The sequence below is a fragment of the Oncorhynchus mykiss genome, chromosome 12 (genome assembly GCF_013265735.2).
Source record: "Oncorhynchus mykiss isolate Arlee chromosome 12, USDA_OmykA_1.1, whole genome shotgun sequence".
Taxonomy (NCBI): domain Eukaryota; kingdom Metazoa; phylum Chordata; class Actinopteri; order Salmoniformes; family Salmonidae; genus Oncorhynchus; species Oncorhynchus mykiss.
The window spans coordinates 12638025-12659559 of NC_048576.1; the positions used below are offsets into that span (position 1 = coordinate 12638025).

At 43.2% G+C, this 21535-nt stretch overlaps 1 protein-coding gene across 3 annotated transcripts in view; it reads right to left on the reverse strand.

Annotated features, from left to right (window-relative positions):
* Positions 1 to 2902: 2902 nt before the first annotated feature.
* Positions 2903 to 21535, reverse strand: part of LOC110536786 (SH2 domain-containing protein 3C-like) — a 117949-nt gene continuing 99316 nt past the window's right edge. For 2 of the 3 annotated variants that reach the window (XM_036936944.1, XM_036936942.1), the window contains 9 exons: positions 16163 to 16315; positions 15607 to 15884; positions 14834 to 14949; positions 13461 to 13996; positions 9300 to 9415; positions 8817 to 8988; positions 8106 to 8217; positions 6429 to 6647; positions 5430 to 5605 (listed from right to left, as the gene is read on the reverse strand). In XM_036936944.1, coding sequence (XP_036792839.1) covers positions 5430 to 5605; positions 6429 to 6647; positions 8106 to 8217; positions 8817 to 8988; positions 9300 to 9415; positions 13461 to 13996; positions 14834 to 14949; positions 15607 to 15884; positions 16163 to 16315 — 1878 coding nt within the window. Of the gene's footprint in view, positions 5606 to 6428; positions 6648 to 8105; positions 8218 to 8816; positions 8989 to 9299; positions 9416 to 13460; positions 13997 to 14833; positions 14950 to 15606; positions 15885 to 16162; positions 16316 to 21535 lie in introns of all 3 variants that reach the window. The other variant, XM_036936941.1, reaches the window with a different exon arrangement.

The following is a 21535-nucleotide window of genomic DNA, read 5'->3' on the forward strand; positions in this document are numbered from 1 at the left end:
TAGAGTCAATAGAATCAAGCCATAGGCCTACAAAGCACGGACAAAAGCTTTGTTTATTTGAAAAACAAGTGAACCTTTATGTACAGTACATAAAAAAAAACGTGGGTGTCACAAACATGGGAGTATTTTGTCCTGTTTCTTTACAGGTTCATCATTCCAGATGGACTATTTACAACAGGGAAAACCCAGACGTGTAATCTGTACAACATAAGGTGAGACAAACATCATTACATATAGCACATCATCATTGTTCCTAAACCAGTAGGCTTTATTCATAATCGCAAAAAAAACCCCACAAAATCACAAAATTCAATTCAATAGTCACTCTGGATTGTTTGGCTGACTGAGTAACAGTGCCCTCTTCTGGACAGAAGGGACAATTGGTCATTGGACTCACCATTTATACTCACTGGCTGACTGGGACACACAGTAGCAAAACATTTTGCAACAGAAGACAAAAACAATTGAACAAGTTCAGATAATCCCTCCCTGTTTCAGCCTGTTTTCCTTTGTTTGGTGCTTAATTAATATAACCTGGGATGCACCGTCTGCCTGGCACTCACACACAGCTCACATCCTCAGGGTGTTTGTTTCCTATGGGACTAAACCATTAATTAGTTAATGAATTCATTAATTAATGTGATTGCATAGATCTGAGAGTCAGCCTAATACATATTTGATTAGAAACCAATCAGCAGACATTGACGATAAAATAACTGAAAATAACTAATCATCATCGACAGCAACGTGACCACTGTGACAGTAACATGACCACTGTGACAGTAACATGACCACTGTGACAGTAACGTGACCACTGTGACAGTAACATGACCACTGTGACAGTAAGGTGACCACTGTGACAGTAACATGACCACTGTGCCAGCAACGTGACCACTGTGACAGTAACATGACCACTGTGACAGTAACATGACCACTGTGACAGCAACATGACCACTGTGACAGTAACATGACCACTGTGACAGTAACATGACCACTGTGACAGTAACATGACCACTGTGACAGTAACATGACCACTGTGACAGTAACATGACCACTGTGACAGTAACATGACCACTGTGACAGTAACATGACCACTGTGACAGTAAGATGACCACTGTGACAGTAACATGACCACTGTGACAGTAACATGACCACTGTGACAGTAACATGACCACTGTGACAGTAACGTGACCACTGTGACAGTAACATGACCACTGTGACAGTAACATGACCACTGTGACAGTAACATGACCACTGTGACAGTAACATGACCACTGTGACAGTAAGGTGACCACTGTGACAGTAACATGACCACTGTGACAGTAACATGACCACTGTGACAGTAACATGACCACTGTGACAGTAACGTGACCACTGTGACAGTAACATGACCACTGTGACAGTAACATGACCACTGTGACAGTAAGGTGACCACTGTGACAGTAACGTGACCACTGTGACAGTAACATGACCACTGTGACAGTAACATGACCACTGTGACAGTAACATGACCACTGTGACAGTAACATGACCACTGTGACAGTAACGTGACCACTGTGACAGTAACGTGACCACTGTGACAGTAACATGACCACTGTGACAGTAACATGACCACTGTGACAGTAAGGTGACCACTGTGACAGTAACATGACCACTGTGACAGTAACATGACCACTGTGACAGTAACATGACCACTGTGACAGTAACATGACCACTGTGACAGTAACATGACCACTGTGACAGTAACATGACCACTGTGACAGTAACATGACCTCTGTGACAGTAACGTGACCACTGTGACAGTAACGTGACCACTGTGACAGTAACATGGCCACTGTGACAGTAACGTGACCACTGTGACAGTAACGTGACCACTGTGACAGTAACACGACCACTGTGACAGTAACATGACCACTGTGACAGTAACGTGACCACTGTGACAGTAACATGACCACTGTGACAGTAACATGACCACTGTGACAGTAAGGTGACCACTGTGACAGTAACATGACCACTGTGACAGTAACATGACCACTGTGACAGTAACATGACCACTGTGACAGTAACATGACCACTGTGACAGTAACATGACCACTGTGACAGTAACATGACCACTGTGACAGTAAGGTGACCACTGTGACAGTAACGTGACCACTGTGACAGTAACATGACCACTGTGACAGTAACATGACCACTGTGACAGTAACATGACCACTGTGACAGTAACATGACCACTGTGACAGTAACGTGACCACTGTGACAGTAACATGAACACTGTGACAGTAACATGACCACTGTGACAGTAAGGTGACCACTGTGACAGTAACATGACCACTGTGACAGTAACATGACCACTGTGACAGTAACATGACCACTGTGACAGTAACATGACCACTGTGACAGTAACATGACCACTGTGACAGTAACATGACCACTGTGACAGTAACATGACCTCTGTGACAGTAACGTGACCACTGTGACAGTAACGTGACCACTGTGACAGTAACATGACCACTGTGACAGTAACGTGACCACTGTGACAGTAACGTGACCACTGTGACAGTAACATGACCACTGTGACAGTAACGTGACCACTGTGACAGTAACATGACCACTGTGACAGTAACATGACCACTGTGACAGTAACATGACCACTGTGACAGTAACATGACCACTGTGACAGTAACATGACCACTGTGACAGTAACATGACCACTGTGACAGTAACATGACCACTGTGACAGTAACGTGACCACTGTGACAGTAACATGACCACTGTGACAGTAACATGACCACTGTGACAGTAACATGACCACTGTGACAGTAACGTGACCACTGTGACAGTAACATGACCACTGTGACAGTAACATGACCACTGTGACAGTAACATGACCACTGTGACAGTAACATGACCACTGTGACAGTAACATGACCACTGTGACAGTAACATGACCACTGTGACAGTAACATGACCACTGTGACAGTAACATGACCACTGTGACAGTAACGTGACCACTGTGACAGTAACATGACCACTGCTTAGGAGTCGGCAGATGAAAAGTTTCCAGGAAATATTTGATCAAAGGTCACAATGTGTTTAGTTCAAAGGAAGTTGCCAGATTCCTCTAAGCCCTCAAGTTGAAGTTGCATTTTACATGACATTTATTTCACTAAAGCATTTCAGCAACAATACATTTTTAGAGGACATTCTATGAAGATGAATTAAAGTGAGTGAAATCGAATGAGGATCCTACAATGACTTTGCGAATAAACTTTCTTCATGGTTTTGGAGTAGAATGTTCTCAATGACTTTTCAATATCAATCACACATCTTACATACAGAACAACCCACAGTCCATCATACAGTCACTGGGGGGGTCTGAGGTAGCCTGGTCCCACATCTATTTGTGCTGTCGTGTCAAATCCTATGGGCATTGTTTGGCTGGCAATAACCATAGGCGTTGGCAAGAAGAAGGCACAGACAGATCTGGGACCAGGCTAGGTCTGGGGGGGGGGGGGCTCCATTCTGCCCTGAGAACGTTCTGGATCGCTTTCAGACCAAAGCACATTCATTCACGCCGGTTAAACCTGAATCGTATGGGAACAGCAGAGGCTCAAGCATGTTACGTTACCATGTCAACAAAGTCTGTCAAATATGTTACCATGACAACAAAGTTTGTCAAATATGTTATCATGACAACAAAGTTTGTCAGGAAGGAGAAAAAAATTATCCCTCAGTATTTGGAATGCCCCGCCTTTCAAAAAATCTATGTAACGATCAAGAGAACAGCACAGTCAGTGTTTTACATTATAACACATGTGCCTGAAGTACAATAGTTCACACAAACAGGTGAGAGTGCATTATGGGTATTTTTTTGAAAAAACATGCTCATATGATGTAAATGGGACAGGAGTCATCAGGAAATATTAATGACATGCCAGAAACATTAATGACATGCCAGAAACATTAATGACATGCCAGAAACATTAATGACATGCCAGAAACATTAATGACATGCCAGAAACATTAATGACATACCAGAAACATTAATGACATGCCAGAAACATTAATGACATGCCAGAAACATTAATGACATGCCAGAAACATTAACATTAATGACATACCAGAAACATTAACATTAATGACATACCAGAAACATTAATGACATGCCAGAAACATTAATGACATGCCAGAAACATTAATGACATACCAGAAACATTAATGACATACCAGAAACATTAATGACATGCCAGAAACATTAATGACATGCCAGAAACATTAACATTAATGACATACCAGAAACATTAATGACATGCCAGAAACATTAACATTAATGACATGCCAGAAACATTAATGACATGCCAGAAACATTAATGACATGCCAGAAACATTAACATTAATGACATGCCAGAAACATGAATGACATGCCAGAAACATTAATGACATGCCAGAAACATGAATGACATGTCAGAAACATGAATGACATGCCAGAAACATTAATGACATGCCAGAAACATGAATGACATGCCAGAAGAATTTCACTACACCCGCAATAACATCTGCCCAATATGTGCATGTGACCAATACAATTTGATTTTGTTTTGATTTGAGAAACATTTATGACATGCCAGAAATGAAAAAAAGAAGAGGGAGGGTGAATGCTTCTCAGAAGAGCCCTCATATAAGACAACTGCCACTGAACAGCACACAAACAGAGACACAAGTCCACAGAGAGAAAATGCTTTTAGGCAGAGCACAGTACGCCTCAGACAGCTGATGTGATTTGGAAACATAACATATATTATGACTTGTTCAAAACAGATAGATAAGAGACCAGCTGTATGAGCATACTGCAGGTGTCATCAGCAGGGGGCGTGATGGAATATGGAATGAATGGCAGACATGCAGAGAGTCTATACAAGAACAACAGATTTCAGAACACACTACCTCTCAGTCTGAAGCTGAGGTCTGGTGACACAGGTCATAGAGATAGATAGTTGTATATATTTTATACAGGTGTCCTGAAGAGCACAAACATTGTTTTAAATATTACTGTCTCTTTAAGTTGGTGATACTACAGAGTGTGACAATACTAGTGAGGGAGGTTTTAGACAAACCAGAGCTTTGTCTTCCCTATACTCCCTTCCCTGTGTTGTTTGACCCTAAGCGCACACCATACAATTATCTGTACTTCGAAGATAGGCAGAATATGTAACATCCCACACAGTTTAAGAGCTCTGAAAAAGCCCTTTATGACTTTTATGGGGATATACAGCGAGACGCTCCTTCTCTCCTAGCGTACCCTCGTCTATTCTCTTGTCTCTGTTAGCTGCTTCCTCCCCTCACATTTGAATCATCCAGCAGCAGTGTGGGGAGACGGGCCATACCACTGTGAGTGCTGTGTATAGGGGTGTTCGGTGAGATGGGTGCTATAGTTCACTGTGGCGTACAAGAGGTTCCAGCTTGTGAGACAGAGCGGTCAGAACTTTGTCAAACTTCTCATAGCGCTCTGATTGGCTGCCCTCCGACCCCCGACTTCCCCATAGCAACCTCATCTGGAACTCTGTCCGGAAGATCTCCAGAACCTCCTCCCTCTCCTGGAAGCCTGGTGGAGGAGGAGGAGAGGAGAGAGAGGAGGAGAGGAAGAGACAACAGAACATAAGGGAGAGGAAGAGAGGAGGAGGAGGAGAGGAAAAGAGGAGGAAGAGAGGAGGAGGAGAGGAGGAGGAGAGGAGGAGACAACAGAACATAAGGGAGAGGAAGAGAGGAGGAGACAACAGAACATAAGGGAGAGGAAGAGAAAAAAAGAGAAGAGAGGGATTGATCAATATTACAGACATTGTGGAAAACAAAGTCTAGTTAAGATAGTTATTGACATCCTGCTCAATACACTCATCGCCAGCGACTGGAATCAATCAGAACCAATAGTGATAAATGTCAACATACCGTAACCATCACCAGCACACTACCACAGATAGCACAACAACCAACAACTCAATCATTATTTCAGATCAATGTCAATGACCCATTATATACATCATACTGACCAGACACACACACCGTCAGATATTAGGATGCGTCAGCATTAAGGAGCAACATGTACTGTAACACTACAGTTGTTACTCAGTCAGATAAATCAATGCACAACCTCCACTAATCAGACAAGCCCTTGGTGGTTAATCCATAACAATATGGCTGACTCAGCACACAATACTATAATACTACTCTGTACTCTATGGAATGGTTTCCTGGACCTGCATTAAAGCTCGACTAAAAAACACTTCCAATGAAGACTGAACGAGTCTGTGATTATCGAATGATGAATGAGATTCAGACAGTGATTTAAGTCGGGGAAACCGGGCCTCGTGTGTGTGCAAGACAAACAAATACACAGCGCGTACATACACACACGCTCCCCCAGGCCTTACCCTGTAGTTTGGTCTCAGCGTTGGTGCGATACAGCCCCCCATGGTGAGCGATGGTCCGGGCCGCCTCCAGGTGTGACATCACCACGTCAACCCCCGCCTCCACTTTCTCCCAGGATTCCATCCCCGCCCCTGGCCCCTCCCCCACGACCACACTCCTCTCCAGCAGAGACAGCAGAGGAACCACATGAGGGAAGGAGGTGTTGGACAGCACAGTGCTCTCTGGAACACACAGAGAGAGAGACACACTGACACAGAGAGAGAAACACACATACCAGTGTCCTGTGCATGTCAAACACACAACGCACACAGTAACACACACAGAAACACACACAGAAACACACACAGAAACACACAGAAACACACAGTAACACACACAGAAACACACACAGTAACACACACAGAAACACACACATAAACACACACAGTAACACACAGTAACACACACAGTAACACACACAGAAACACACAGAAAAACACACACAGAAACACACACAGAAACACACAGAAACACACAGTAACACACAGTAACACACACAGAAACACACACAGTAACACACACAGTAACACACAGAAACACACAGTAACACACAGTAACACACACAGAAACACACACAGAAACACACACAGTAACACACACAGTAACACACACAGTAACACACACAGTAACACACACAGTAACACACAGTAACACACACAGTAACACACACAGAAACACACATAGTAACACACACAGTAACACACACAGTAACACACACAGAAACACACACAGTAACACACACAGAAACACACACAGAAACACACACAGTAACACACACAGAAACACACACAGAAACACACAGTAACACACACAGTAACACACACAGAAACACACACAGAAACACACACAGTAACACACACAGTAACACACACAGTAACACACACAGAAACACACACAGTAACACACACAGAAACACACACAGTAACACACACAGTAACACACACAGAAACACACACAGTAACACACACAGTAACACACAGTAACACACACAGTAACACACACAGAAACACACACAGTAACACACACAGTAACACACACAGTAACACACACAGAAACACACACAGAAACACACACAGTAACACACACAGAAACACACAGTAACACACAGTAACACACACAGTAACACACAAAGAAACACACACAGAAACACACACAGAAACACACAGTAACACACAAGGTAACACGCACAGTAACACACACAGAAACACACAGTAACACACACAGTAACACACACAGTAACACACACAGAAACACACAGTAACACACACAGTAACACACACAGAAACACACACAGAAACACACACAGAAACACACACAGAAACACACATACCAGTGTCCTGTGCATGTCAAACACACAACACACACAGTAACACACACAGTAACACACACAGAAACAAACAGTAACACACACAGAAACACACAGTAACACACACAGTAACACACACAGTAACACACACAGAAACACACACAGAAACACACACAGAAACACACACAGAAACACACACAGAAACACACACAGTAATACACACAGAAACACACAGAAACACACACAGAAACACACACAGTAACACACACAGTGACACACACAGTGACACACACAGTGACACACACAGTGACACACACAGCCTCCAGCTCCATACCTTTGCCATCGTTCATGTTCTTCATGAACGGCTTGAGCTTCTTCTCATAGAGGATGGCTCCCTCTGTGTGTCTCTGACGTAACGTCATCCACGTGTGCTCCAGACGAGAGATCTAAGAGAGAGAGAGACACAGAGAGAAGAAAGAGGAGAGAGGAGAGGAGAGAGAGAGACAGACACAGAGAGACGAAAGAGAAGAGAGGAGAGAGAGAGAAACACAGAGAGACGAAAGATAAGAGAAGAGAAGAGAGAGAGAGAGAGACGAAAGAGAAGAGAGGAGAGAGAAACAGAGAGATGAAAGATAAGAGGAGAGGAGAGAGAGAGAAACACAGAGAGACGAAAGAGAAGAGAGGAGGGAGAGAGAAACAGAGAGACGAAAGATAAGAGGAGAGGAGAGAGAGAGAGACAAAGAGAGACGAAAGATAAGAGGAGAGGAGACAGAGAGAGACACATAAAGACGAAAGAGAAGAGGAGAGAGACACAGAGAGACGAAAGAGAAGAGAAGAGAGAGACACAGAGAGACGAAAGAGAAGAGGAGAGGAGAGAGAGACACAGAGACAGAGAGATGAAAGATAAGAGGAGAGGAGAGAGACAGAGAGATGAAAGAGAAGAGAGGAGAGAGACACAGAGATATTTGGTTTTGTGTGTGTATTACTGTGTGTGTATTACTGCATGTGTGAGTGTGAGTGTGTACTGTACATGGTTGGTCCATACCTGTGGTAGCTCCAGTGCTCTCATCACAGCGGCGAAGCCAAACATGTTCCCCAGGTTGCTCTTGAGTTCAGCAGCCAGCTGGATGGTCTTATGGAGCAGAGCAGCCCTCTCCTCTTTACTGCCGGTACAGCCCAGCAGGTCCACAGCTGTCATTATAGACATAGTATAGAACCTGAGGAGAAGGGGAGGAGGAGGAGGAGGGGAGAGGGATGAAGCAAGGAAGAATAGGATGAGAACAGCATCAACCACAACCCTACTCCTAACCCTAGCTTCATGTCGACATTCCGGTTCAAACCTAACCCTAACCCTAGCCTCAACCACAACCCTACTCCTAACCCTAGCTTCATGTCGACATTCCGGTTCAAACCTAACCCTAGCCTCAACCACAACCCTAACCCTAACCCTAGCTTCATGTCGACATTCCGGTTCAAACCTAACCCTAACCTCAACCACAACCCTAACCCTTACCACCTGAACCCTTACCGCTCCAGTAGGTCCAGTCTCAGCTGGTGTCCGTGAGGAAGAGTCAACAACTCCAGTCCCGAGCCCACTCCCATCATCCTTTGCATCTCATCGGTAACACCCAGTATCCTAGCAACCTTCACACAGACAGAGGGAGGGAGCACATCACATGGGGAGGGAGGAAGGAGGGAGGGAGCAAATGGAGAAAGAGGAGGAAATGGAGAGAGGTGGAGAGGGGAGAGGGGGAGGGAGGATATGTAGAGAGAAGAGAGGAGAGTGAGGAAATGGAGAGAGAGGAGAGGAGAGAGGAGAGGGGGAGGGAGGAAATGTAGAGAGAGAAGAGAGGGAGGGAGGAAATGTAGAGAGGAGAGAAGAGGGAGAGAGGAAGAAAGGGTTTATTGTAATTTCTAACTTAATGTATTCATGGTCACTGAGACTGGTGGTTAATTGTCTCTTAATTCAAATGTTACCAAATAGTAGAGTAGAGTAAATAGTGGGCGCTATACCATATTTTATGATATACCGGTATTGATGCAGGGAAACCAATGCTTGGTTTGTTAAACGTGATACGCCATGCGCAATGTCAATTTGTATAGTTTACTTCGCTACTTGAGTCCTCTTTCTCAGCTCTCTCCGTGCCACTTTCCACACAGACATAGCTATGCCCCCTGTCACTCAAGGAGCGCATGCTGTTCCTTAACCACGAGACACTTGCGTTGAGTCTGCATGGTCAATGCAGCACATACAACAATGTTGATGACAACAATGTTGTTTTCACTTTGCTTCTTAATATAAATCCACTAGCGTTCTATAATTACACTATTAGCTTGTGTTTCTTACATCAGCAAACAGCTAGTTTGTCTTTTCTTAGCAAGTTGTACTAAATCTTGTGATATGCTAATTGTTAGCCGCTAATGCTAATAGCTAGCTAGCTAATACATCTACTGAGTAAGAGAAAATGTAGCTAGCTAATACAGCCTGATAACACCAGTGATGGTGTAGACCTAAATCAGCATGTTGTTTGTGCAACAATATCCTGTCCGGTTTGGCGCCCCCCCCCCCCCCCCCCCCGGCCTTGTCTCAGGATGGTAAGTTGGTGGTTGAAGATATCCCTCTAGTGGTGGGGGGGCTGTGCTTTGGCAAAGTGGGTGGGGTTATATCCTGCCTGTTTGGCCCTGTCCGGGGGTATCGTCGGACGGGGCCACAGTGTCTCCCGACCCCTCCTGTCTTAGCCTCCAGTATTTATGATGCAGTAGGTTAGGTGTCGGGGGGCTAGGGTCAGTTTGTTATATCTGGAATACTTCTCCTGTCTTTTCCGGTGTCCTGTGTGAATTTAAGTATGCTCTCTCTAATTCTCTCTTTCTCTTTTTCTTTCTTTCTTTCTTTCTTTCTTTCTTTCTTTCTTTCTCTCTCGGAGGACCTGAGCCATAGGACCATGCCTCAGGACTACCTGGCCTGATGACTCCTTGCTGTCCCCAGTCCACCTGGCCGTGTTGCTGCTCCAGTTTCAACTGTTCTGCCTGCGGCTATGGAACCCTGACCTGTTCACCGGGCGTGCTACCTGTCCCAGACCTGCTGTTTTCAACTCTCTAGAGACAGCAGGAGTGGTAGAGATACTCTTGAAAGATCGGCTATGAAAAGCCAACTGACATTTACTCCTGAGGTGCTGACTTGCTGCACCCTCGACAACTACTGTGATTATTATTATTTAGCCACGCTGGTCATCAAATAACATTTAAACATCTTGGCCATGTTCTGTTATAATCTCCACCTGACACAGAAGAGAACTGGCCACCCCTCATAGCCTGGTTCCTCTCTAGGTTTCTTCCTAGGTTCTGGCATTTCTAGGGAGTTTTTCCTAGCCACCGTGCTTCTACACCTGCATTGCTTGCTGTTTGGGGTTTTAGGCTGGGTTTCTGTACAGTACTTTGAGATATCAGCTGATGTAAGAAGGGATTTATAAATACATTTGATTGAATTTGAATGATCTTCTAAATCAAAGAGGAATATGCAAAGCAAGAACATGTTAGCTACATGAAGTAGCTAAGAGAAAACATGCAATATAGCCAAAGAGTATAGGGTCCCCTAGGAAACACTTATCAACACTTTAGTTCCTACCCTGTCACAATAACTCCTCCCTGGCATTTAAATTTGTTGTCATCTCAAACAACACTGTATTCAAAGTGCCCACTATTATATTCTAACTATAGAATTAGAACAGTGATTCTATTTCCATGATTCCAACAGTTTTTCTCTAATTTGCAAGTCAAATCGCAATTGCAAAATCTGGTTAAAGATAAGTCCTAGATTATTTGCCCATATCGTGCAGCCCTACGTGGCAGTGTGGAAATTATCTCATTTGAGCAGTGGTGTAAAGTAAGTAAGTAAAATTACTTTCAAGTACTACTTTAGTCATTTATTTTGGTATCTGTACTTTACATCACTATTTTTATTTTTGACAACTTTTACTTCACTACATTCCTAAAGAAAATACTGTACTTTTTACTCCATACATTTTCCCTGGCACCTAAAAGTACTTGTTACATTTTTAATGCTTAGCAGGACAGGAAAATGGTCCAATTCACACACTTGTCAAGAGAACATCCCTGGTCATCTACTGCCTCTGATCTGTCGGACTCACTAAACACAAATGCTTTGTTTTTGAATGATGTCTGAGTGTTGGAGTGTACCCCTGGCTATCAGGAAATTTAAAAAACAAGAAAATGGTGCCATCGGGTTTGCTTAATAGAAGGAATTTTAAATTATTTATACTTTTATTTTTAATACTTAAGTACATTTTATCAATTACATTTACTTTTGATCCTTAAGAATATTTAAAACCAAATACTTCTAGACTTTTATTCAAGTAGTATTTTACTGGATGACTTTCACTTTTACTTTAGTAATTTTCTATGAACATATCTTTACTTTTACTCAAGTCTGACAAAACTTTTTCCACTACTGCAAATGAGTGCAGGAAATGCAGAAGTGATAAAAGTGCTGAAATTTGTTTTGGTTGAAGTTGAATTGAACAGTATAAAATAATCAGAATGTAGAAAGACTCATTGAAATCTCTTAGAATGTATGTGTTGCCACACTAGGATCACTCACTACTCATGAAGAAAATGTAGAACGTTTATTATCCAAAAACTAAAAAACACTGTCAAATACAGTCACTGTCAAATACAGTCACTGTCAAATGCCGTTCTTTTTTTTTTTTAAATACCGTGATATAATATTTTGGCAATATCGCCCAGCCCTAGGATAGCATAGTCATCCCTGTATGAACCTCTCTGCTGTTCCACTGTCAACAGGAGTTCATTGAGCAACACTCATTAGGGATTAGTGACATGGGATTAGGGATTAGTGACCGTGTTACATTCACAAGGCCAAGGAACATTCCGTTAGCCTGCTTCTGTTAAGATATGGGCTCTAGCTTTAATAAAGAGTGGATGGTATATGCGTATTGTGTGTATGTGTTTGTGTCTGTGTGTTTGTGCCCGTGTCCCTCTATGTGTCCTGTATGTGTGCGGTGTCCCTCTATGTGTCCTGTATGTGTGCGGTGTCCCTCTATGTGTCCTGTATGTGCGGTGTCCCTCTATGTGTCCTGTATGTGTGCGGTGTCCCTCTATGTGTCCTGTATGTGCGGTGTCCCTCTATGTGTCCTGTATGTGTGCGGTGTCCCTCTATGTGTCCTGTATGTGTGCGGTGTCCCTCTATGTGTCCTGTATGTGCGGTGTCCCTCTATGTGTCCTGTATGTGCGGTGTCCCTCTATGTGTCCTGTATGTGTGCGGTGTCCCTCTATGTGTCCTGTATGTGTGCGGTGTCCCTCTATGTGTCCTGTATGTGTGCGGTGTCCCTCTATGTGTCCTGTATGTGCGGTGTCCCTCTATGTGTCCTGTATGTGTGCGGTGTCCCTCTATGTGTCCTGTATGTGTGCGGTGTCCCTCTATGTGTCCTGTATGTGTGCGGTGTCCCTCTATGTGTCCTGTATGTGCGGTGTCCCTCTATGTGTCCTGTATGTGCGGTGTCCCTCTATGTGTCCTGTATGTGTGCGGTGTCCCTCTATGTGTCCTGTATGTGTGCGGTGTCCCTCTATGTGTCCTGTATGTGTGGTGTCCCTCTATGTGTCCTGTATGTGCGGTGTCCCTCTATGTGTCCTGTATGTGCGGTGTCCATACCGTGCAGTCAGCCATGGTGATGTGTTTGGCAGCTGTCCTAACGTCCACCTCCGCCAGAAGCTCTTTAACCCTCTTCAGAATGCTCATCTCTAAGGGCTTGTTCTCCTGGGGCATCAGTGGCGAGAGGTACCTCCCTGGTCTGAAGGAGGAGGCTGTCTCCACTAGGGGGGTGATGAACACCTCTTCTCCAGCCCCATCCTCCCTCCCTGGGGCAGGCCCATGGCCCTCCTCCACACGCAGCCTCTCCACGTAGCTCTTAGTGGGAGGTGTGGGGTGCATGCCGGCGGCACAGGGAGCCTTAGGACAGAGGGCCGGGGTGGGCCGTAAGTCGCAATAGCTGCCCCCCGTCTCGGAGCCATCTGCTGGGGTTTCGTAGGAGCAGGGGCCCGGGGTGGAGTGGGAGCTGGCTGCTAGCATGTCTGGTAGGTTGTTGTTGGAGCCAGGGCTGAGCTGGGGGTCGCTGGAGTGTCTCAGGACTGGCGAGGGGGGCACCACAGCCAGAACTCTAACCCCTGACTGGGTTCTGTGTCTGTGGACTGGACAGCAAAGCACAGGGTTACACATGTAAATTCCAGACCTGGGTTCACAAATAGTATTGATTTTCTTACAAATACACCGAGTGTACAAAACATTAAGAACACCCGGACCAGGTGAATCCAGGTGAAAGCTATGATCCCTTATTGATGTCACTTGTTAAATCCACCAATCAGTGTAGATGAAGGGGAGGAGACAGGTTAAAGAAGGATGTTTAAGCCTTAAGACAATTGAGACATGGATTGTGTATGTGTACCATTCAGAGGGTGAGTGGGCAAGACAACATATTTAAGTGGCAGTTTGAGTGTGTCAAGAACTGCAATGGTGCTGGGTTTTTCACGCTCAACAGTTTCCCAAGTGTATTAAGAACGGTTCACCACCCAAAGGACATCCAGCCAATTTGACACAACCGTGGAGTCAACATGGGCCAGTATCCCTATGGAATGCTTTCGACACCTTGTAGAGTCCATGACCCGACAAATTGAGGCTGTTCTGAGGGCAAAAGGGAGGGTCACCTCCATATTAGGAAGCGGTTCTTAATGTGTTGTACACTCAATGTACTTCAGCTGCGTTTGATTGATTGAGTGTGCATGGTGTAATTGGCCCAATAGACGATTCCAAAAGTGCAAACCCACAAAAGTTCCCATCTGGCTCCTGAAAGGCTCAATCAAAAGGACCACCAAACCCACACAGTATGCAATAATCTCAATGAATTATCTATAATCTCAATAATCTCTTAATAATTCAATAATCTCAATGAATTATCTATAATCTCAATGAATTATCTATAATCTCAATTATCTCTTAATAATTCAATAATCTCCATAGAAAGGACTCACTGTGGCTGTAGGCTGGGGAGAGAGGTGTCTCCCCTAAAGGAGGACAGCGATACTCCTGGATGAGGTCCATACTCAGAGCACAGTTCCTCATGGCGTCTTTGTGAATAGTAGAGGAGCTGCAAACACCAACAAACACATTCATTTTCCATCTGTTTTTAATACGGCTGTGGGTCCATGGTCTGAACCATACGTCTGAATTGAGCAAGTTTGACAAAGCTCCAAATCAAGTCATCTCATAAATGAAGTGCCAGTTACACATTTTACCCGATTGGTCTACTGAGAAGAGGTGAACATTTTACCCGATTGGTCTACTGAGAAGAGGTAAACATTTTACCCGATTGGTCTACTGAGAAGAGGTGAACATTTTACTCGATTGGTCTACTGAGAAGAGGTGAACATTGTACCCGATTGGTCTACTCAGAAGAGGTGAACATTTTACCCGATTGGTCTACTGAGAAGAGGTGGACATTTTACTCGATTGGTCTACTGAGAAGAGGTGAACATTGTACCCGATTGGTCTACTCAGAAGAGGTGAACATTTTACCCGATTGGTCTACTCAGAAGAGGTGAACATTTTACCCGATTGGTCTACTGAGAAGAGGTGAACATTTTACCCGATTGGTCTACTGAGAAGAGGTGAACATTTTACCCGATTGGTCTATTGAGAGAGGTGAACATTTTACCCGATTGGTCTACTGAGAAGAGGTGAACATTTTACCCGAAGAAGATTGGGTAACAATCTATGAAAGACTCCCTCTCCTCTAGTCTCTGACCTGTGAGGTATCAGCTTGTCCGTGGTCAAACCGTCGTTCATGGTCACGCTCCGCCTCTTAATGTACGCTCCTTTCTGACTGGATGGTGAGTGGGCTAGGCCATGTCTGCTATTGGCTAAGGCAAACGTTGCTTCCAGGTAACGCAAGGGGAGGGTGCGTATGATTGGACAGTAGATCAGGGCTCCGCTGGGCTGGGAGACAGGTCGCCGTCCGGCCACGTAGTACCTCATCAGCTCAGGTATGGAGTCGAAACTGTCTTTCTCTAACAGGTACTGGACCTGGAATTTAATTGAAATCATTATGGACCTTTCAAATGTTAAATAAATGGACATGTGTTCACTTGTGGTTAACAAATTGGAAATAAGTGTTTTTCATGTGTTAACAAATTGGAAATAAGTGTTTTTCATGTTTTTCATGTGTCATCCTCTGGGATTCTTTGTATTTTAAATAGTTTAACTGTAATAATTGTTTTACCCCCAAAAATAACTAAATCCTTCAAAACAGTAAAGTTAGATCCAACAACATGATGTAAATTATGTAAGTTTACAATACATACCTTAGACTCAGTGCTGGACCTGACCAGGACCTTGGTGATCTTGAAGTGCAGAACCTCATAGTTCCACCTGGTCGTCAGGACATAGTCGCCCACGTTTAACAGCGAATCACGGATCAGGAAATCACCGTTTCGCAGCACCACCGTCTCCGACACCTGGAGGTCGACAGAAGAGAAAGGGTGTTATTCAGTAACAGTGTTATGAGGGTCATTCTATAACGTTGTTAAAGTTATGATTACATTGTTAGAAGGTTTATTATATAACATTTGGGTAACTCCGCTCCCTTTTTCCAGTGTAAATAAGACTGCACACAAAGTGGCTTTAAAATCACAGTTTGGCACAAAGACAATTTATTATGCACTCTGAGAGTCCTATAGATCGCAGATATGTATCGTCAAATGAAGGCATGCTTTAATTGACTGTAAGTTGTCTTCTAGGAATCGTATCTAGGGGCTAGGCGACATACTGGTTATCCAAAGAGCTTTCCTATGAGGATTGTTACAGGGCATTGCAAACCTATTCATACCCTTTGTATTTCTTCAAATGTTATTGTGTTACAAAGTGGGATTAAAAATGGATTTAACTGTATTTCTTTTGTCAACAATCTCCACAAAAATACTTTGTAATGTCAAAGTGGAAGAAGAAAAGATAAATACAGCACCAGTCAAAAGTTGGGACAAAAAGGTGTTAAACAAATCCAAATATATATATTAGAGATTATTCAAAGTTGCCACACTTTTCCTTGATGACAGCTTTGCACACTCTTGACATTCTCTCAAACAGCTTCATGAGGTAGTCACCTGGAATGCATTTTAACAGTTCATTTGTGGAATTCCTTTCCTTCTGAATGTGTTTGAGCCAATAAGTTGTGTTGTGACAAAGTAGGGGGGTATACAGAAGAAAACCCTATTTGGGAGAAGACCAAGTCCATATTATGTCAAGAACAGTTCAAATAAGCAAAGAGAAACGACAGTCCATCATTACTTTAAGACATGAAGGTCTGTCAATTCGGGAAATTTCAAGAGCTTTGAACGTTTCTTCAAGTTCAGTTGCAAACACCATCAAGCGATATGATGAAACTATCCCTCATGAGGACCGCCACAGGAAAAGGAAGACCCAGCGTTACCTCTGCTGTAGAGGATAAGTTCATTAGAGTTACCAGAAATTGCAGCCCAAATAAATACTTCACAGAGTTCAAGTAAGAGACACATCTCAACATCAACTGTTCGGAGGAGACCGTGTGAATCAGGCCTTCATGGTTGAATTACTGCAAAGAAACCGCTACTAAAGAACACCAAATAGAAGAAGAGACTTGCTTGGGCCAAGAAACACAAGGAATGGATATTAGACTGGTGGAAATATATCCTTTGGTCTGATGAGTGCAAATGTCTGATTTTTGGTTCCATCCGCCGTGTCTTTGTGAGACGCAGAGTAGGTGAATGGATGATCTCTGCATGTGTGATTCCCACCGTGAAGCATGGAGGAGGTGGTGTGATGGTGCTCTCTGGTAACATTGTCAGTGTTTTATTTAGAATTCAAGGCACACTTAACCAGCATGGCTACCACTACCACAGCATTCTGCAGCAAATTGCCATCCCATCTCGTTTGCGCTTAGTGGGACTATCATTTGTTTTTCAACAAGACAATGACCCAACACACCTCCAGGCTATGTAAGAGCTATTTGACCAGGAAGGAGAGTGATGAGTGCTGCATCAGATGACCTGGACTCCACAATCCACAAACCTCAACCCAACTGAGATGGTTTGGGATGAGTTGGACTGCAGTGTGAAGGAAAAACAGCTAAAAAGTGCTCAACTCCTTCAAGGCCGTTGGAAAAGGATTCCAGGTGAAGCTGCTTGAAAGAATGCCAATAGTGTGCAAAGCTGTCATCAAGGCAAAGAGTGGCTATTTGAAGAATCTCAAATATAGAATATATTTAGATTTTGTTTAACACTTTTTTGGTTACTACATGATTCCATATGTGTTATTTCATAGTTTTGATGTCTTCGCTATTATTCTACAATGTAGAAAATAGTAAAATTAAAGAAAAACCCTTGAATGAGTAGCTGTGTCCAAACTTTTGACTGGTACTATATATTTTTTTATGCTGTAAATTAAATAACTAAAATATAGTCGTTGCCTAAGTGTTCAGCTCCCTAAGTCAATACGTTAGAAACACCTTTGGCAGTGATTACAGCTGTGAGTCTTCTTGGGTAAATCTCTAAGAGCTTTACACACCTGGATTGTGCAATATTTGCCCATTATTCTTTTCATAATTTTTCAAGGTCTGTCAAGATGTTGGGGATCATGGCTGGAGAGCAACTTTCAAGTCTTACCAAAGATTTTTAAGCAGATTTAAGTCAAAACTGTAACTTGGACACTCAGGAACATTCACTGTCTTCTTGGTAAACAACTCCAGTGTAGATGTGGCCTTGTGTTGTAGGTTATTGTCCTGTTGAAAGGTGAATTCTTCTCCCAGTGTCTGGTGTAAAGCAGACTTGAATCAGTGTTTCCTCTAGGATTTTGCCTGTAGTTAGCTCCATCCCTTTTATTTTTATCCTGAAAAACTCCACAGTATTTGCCGATGTCAAGCACACCCATACATGATGCAGCCAACACCATGCTTGAAAATAAGGAGGCAGTTACTCAGTGATGTGTTGTTTTGGATTTGCCTAAACATTTGCCCTAAACATTTGCAGCATTACTTTAGTACCGTACAAGATGCATGTTTTGGACTTTTTTATTCTGTATATTTGTATTCTTCTTTTCACTCCACCATTTAGGTCATTATTGTGGAGTCACACAATGTTGATCCATCCTCAGTTTTCTCCCATCACAGACATTGAACTCTGTAACTCTTTTAAAATGACCAAAGGCCTCATGGGGCCCCCGAGTGGCGCAGCAGTCACTGCATCTCAGTGATTGGGAGTCCCATAGGGTGGCACACAATTGGCCCAGCATCGTCCGGGTTTGGCCGGTCTAGGCCGTCATTGTAAATAAGAATTAGTTTTTAACTGACTTGCCAAGTTAAATAAAGTTGAATAAAATAATAATGGAAACATCACTGAGCAGTTTCATTCTTCAAATCAAATCAAATTTTATTTGTCACATACACATGGTTAGCAGATGTTAATGTGAGTGTAGCGAAATGCTTGTGCTTCTAGTTCCGACAATGCAGTAATAACCAGCAAGTAATCTAACTAACAATTCCAAAACTACTGTCTTATACACAGTGTAAGGGGATAAAGAATATGTACATAAAGATATATGGATGAGTGATGGTACAGAGCAGCATAGGCAAGATACAGTAGATGGTATCGAGTACAGTATATACACATGAGATGAGTATGCAAACAAAGTGGCATAGTTAAAGTGGCTAGTGATACATGTATTACATAAGGATGCAGTAGATGATATAGAGTACAGTATATACGTATACATATGAGATGAATAATGTAGGGTATGTAAACATTATATTAGGTAGCATTGTTTAAAGTGGCTAGTGATATATTTTACATCATTTCCCATCAATTCCCATTATTAAAGTGGCTGGAGTTGAGTCAGTGTGTTGGCAGCAGCCACTCAGTGTTAGTGGTGGCTGTTTAACAGTCTGATGGCCTTGAGATAGAATGATGGCCTTGTCCTGCAGCTCAGTTCAGGACGACTGCATCTTCCATGTGTCTAGGTGGTTCATACATCATCCACAGCGTCATTATTAACTTGACCATGTGCTTAAAGAGATATTCAATGTCTGATTTGTTATTGTTACCCATCTACCAATCACTGCCCTTCTCTATGAGGCTTTCAAAAAAAGCTCCCTGATATTTGAATCTGTGTTTGAAATGGAATACTGGCCTAAGGGACCTTAGATGTTGTATGTATGGGGGACAGAGGAAGGGGTGGTCATAAAATAATCATATCAACCTCTGTTATTTCACACAGACTGAGTCCATGTAACTTATTATGTGATTTGTTCATCGAAATTTTACTCCTTAACTAATTTAGGCTTGCCTAAACAAAGGGGTTGAATATTTATACAATTACTATATTTTAGTTATAAAACAATGTATGAATCTTACTTTTTTTTTTTTCTTCCACTTTGACATAACTGAGTATTTTTAGTAGATTGTTGACAAAAAAATGACTATTAAATAAATGGTAATCCCACTTTGTAACACAATAAAATGTGAAGAAATCCTAGGGGTCTGAATACTTCAGCAAGGCCCTGTATGTAGAGACTTTGATTTAAATAGGGTACATATTTAAGCAATAGGGCGCGAGGGGGTGTGATATATGGCCAATATACCACGGCTAAGGGCTGTTCTTATGCATGACGCAACACGGAGTGCCTGGACACAGCCCTTAGCCGTGGTATATTGGCCATATATCACACCGCCTGAGGTGCCTTATTGCTATTATAAACTGGTTACCAAATGTACTTTTTGTCATACCCGCGTTTATCCTTATCTCCAACAGGGGGCGCTGTTACTGCAGGCCAGAGACAGCAGCACCAAGAGCACTGCATTCACGGACAGGCTGCTGCATGCATCGGAGCCATCACCATGGAGACACAGTGTATTGTTTTAGCAGCAAGCCACAGGTTCCCCCAATTCTGTCTGTTTACCCCAGTGTGAATGTAGCATTATGTTAATGTATGCTGGAGCCTCACAGGGAGGGAGACTCACAGATGCTTTAACTCACACTGCAGAGAGAGAAAGGAGTGTTGGTGGGTCAGGAGGACAGTGAAGCCACACCGGTGTGTGTGTGTGTGTGTGTGTGTGTGTGTGTGTGTGTGTGTGTGTGTGTGTGTGTGTGTGTGTGTGTGTGTGTGTGTGTGTGTGTGTGTGTGTGTGTGTGTGTGTGCATGGGTGTGTATCTGTGTGTGTATGTGTATCTGTGTGTGTGTGTGTGTGTGTGTGTGTGTGTGTGTGTGTATGTGTGTGTGTGTGTGTGTGTGTGTGTGTGTGTGTGAGTGTGTGTGTATGTGTATCTGTGTGTGTGTGTGTATCTGCGTGTGTGTGTGTGTGTGTGTGTGTGCGTGTGTGTGTTGATACTGTTATGTATCCAGCACCAACAGACAGACAAACACAGCTGTGCCCTCCTAACCCTGTTTCCAAGTTATTGTCATTCCAGGGGAATTTACTTTTTACAAGTTATGGATTTTGCAGTTTTAAACGACTTAGAACATATGGAAAGCAGTTCATTTTGTAAATGAATCCGTAAGAATGGAAGGTGTAAGGCCAGTAAAATGCCATTATAAACTGGGTGGTTCGAGCCCTGAATGCTGATATATGCTGGTGTATCACGGGTATGACAAAATACTTATTTTTACTGCTCTAATTCCGTTGGTAACCAGTTTATAAAAGCAATAAGGC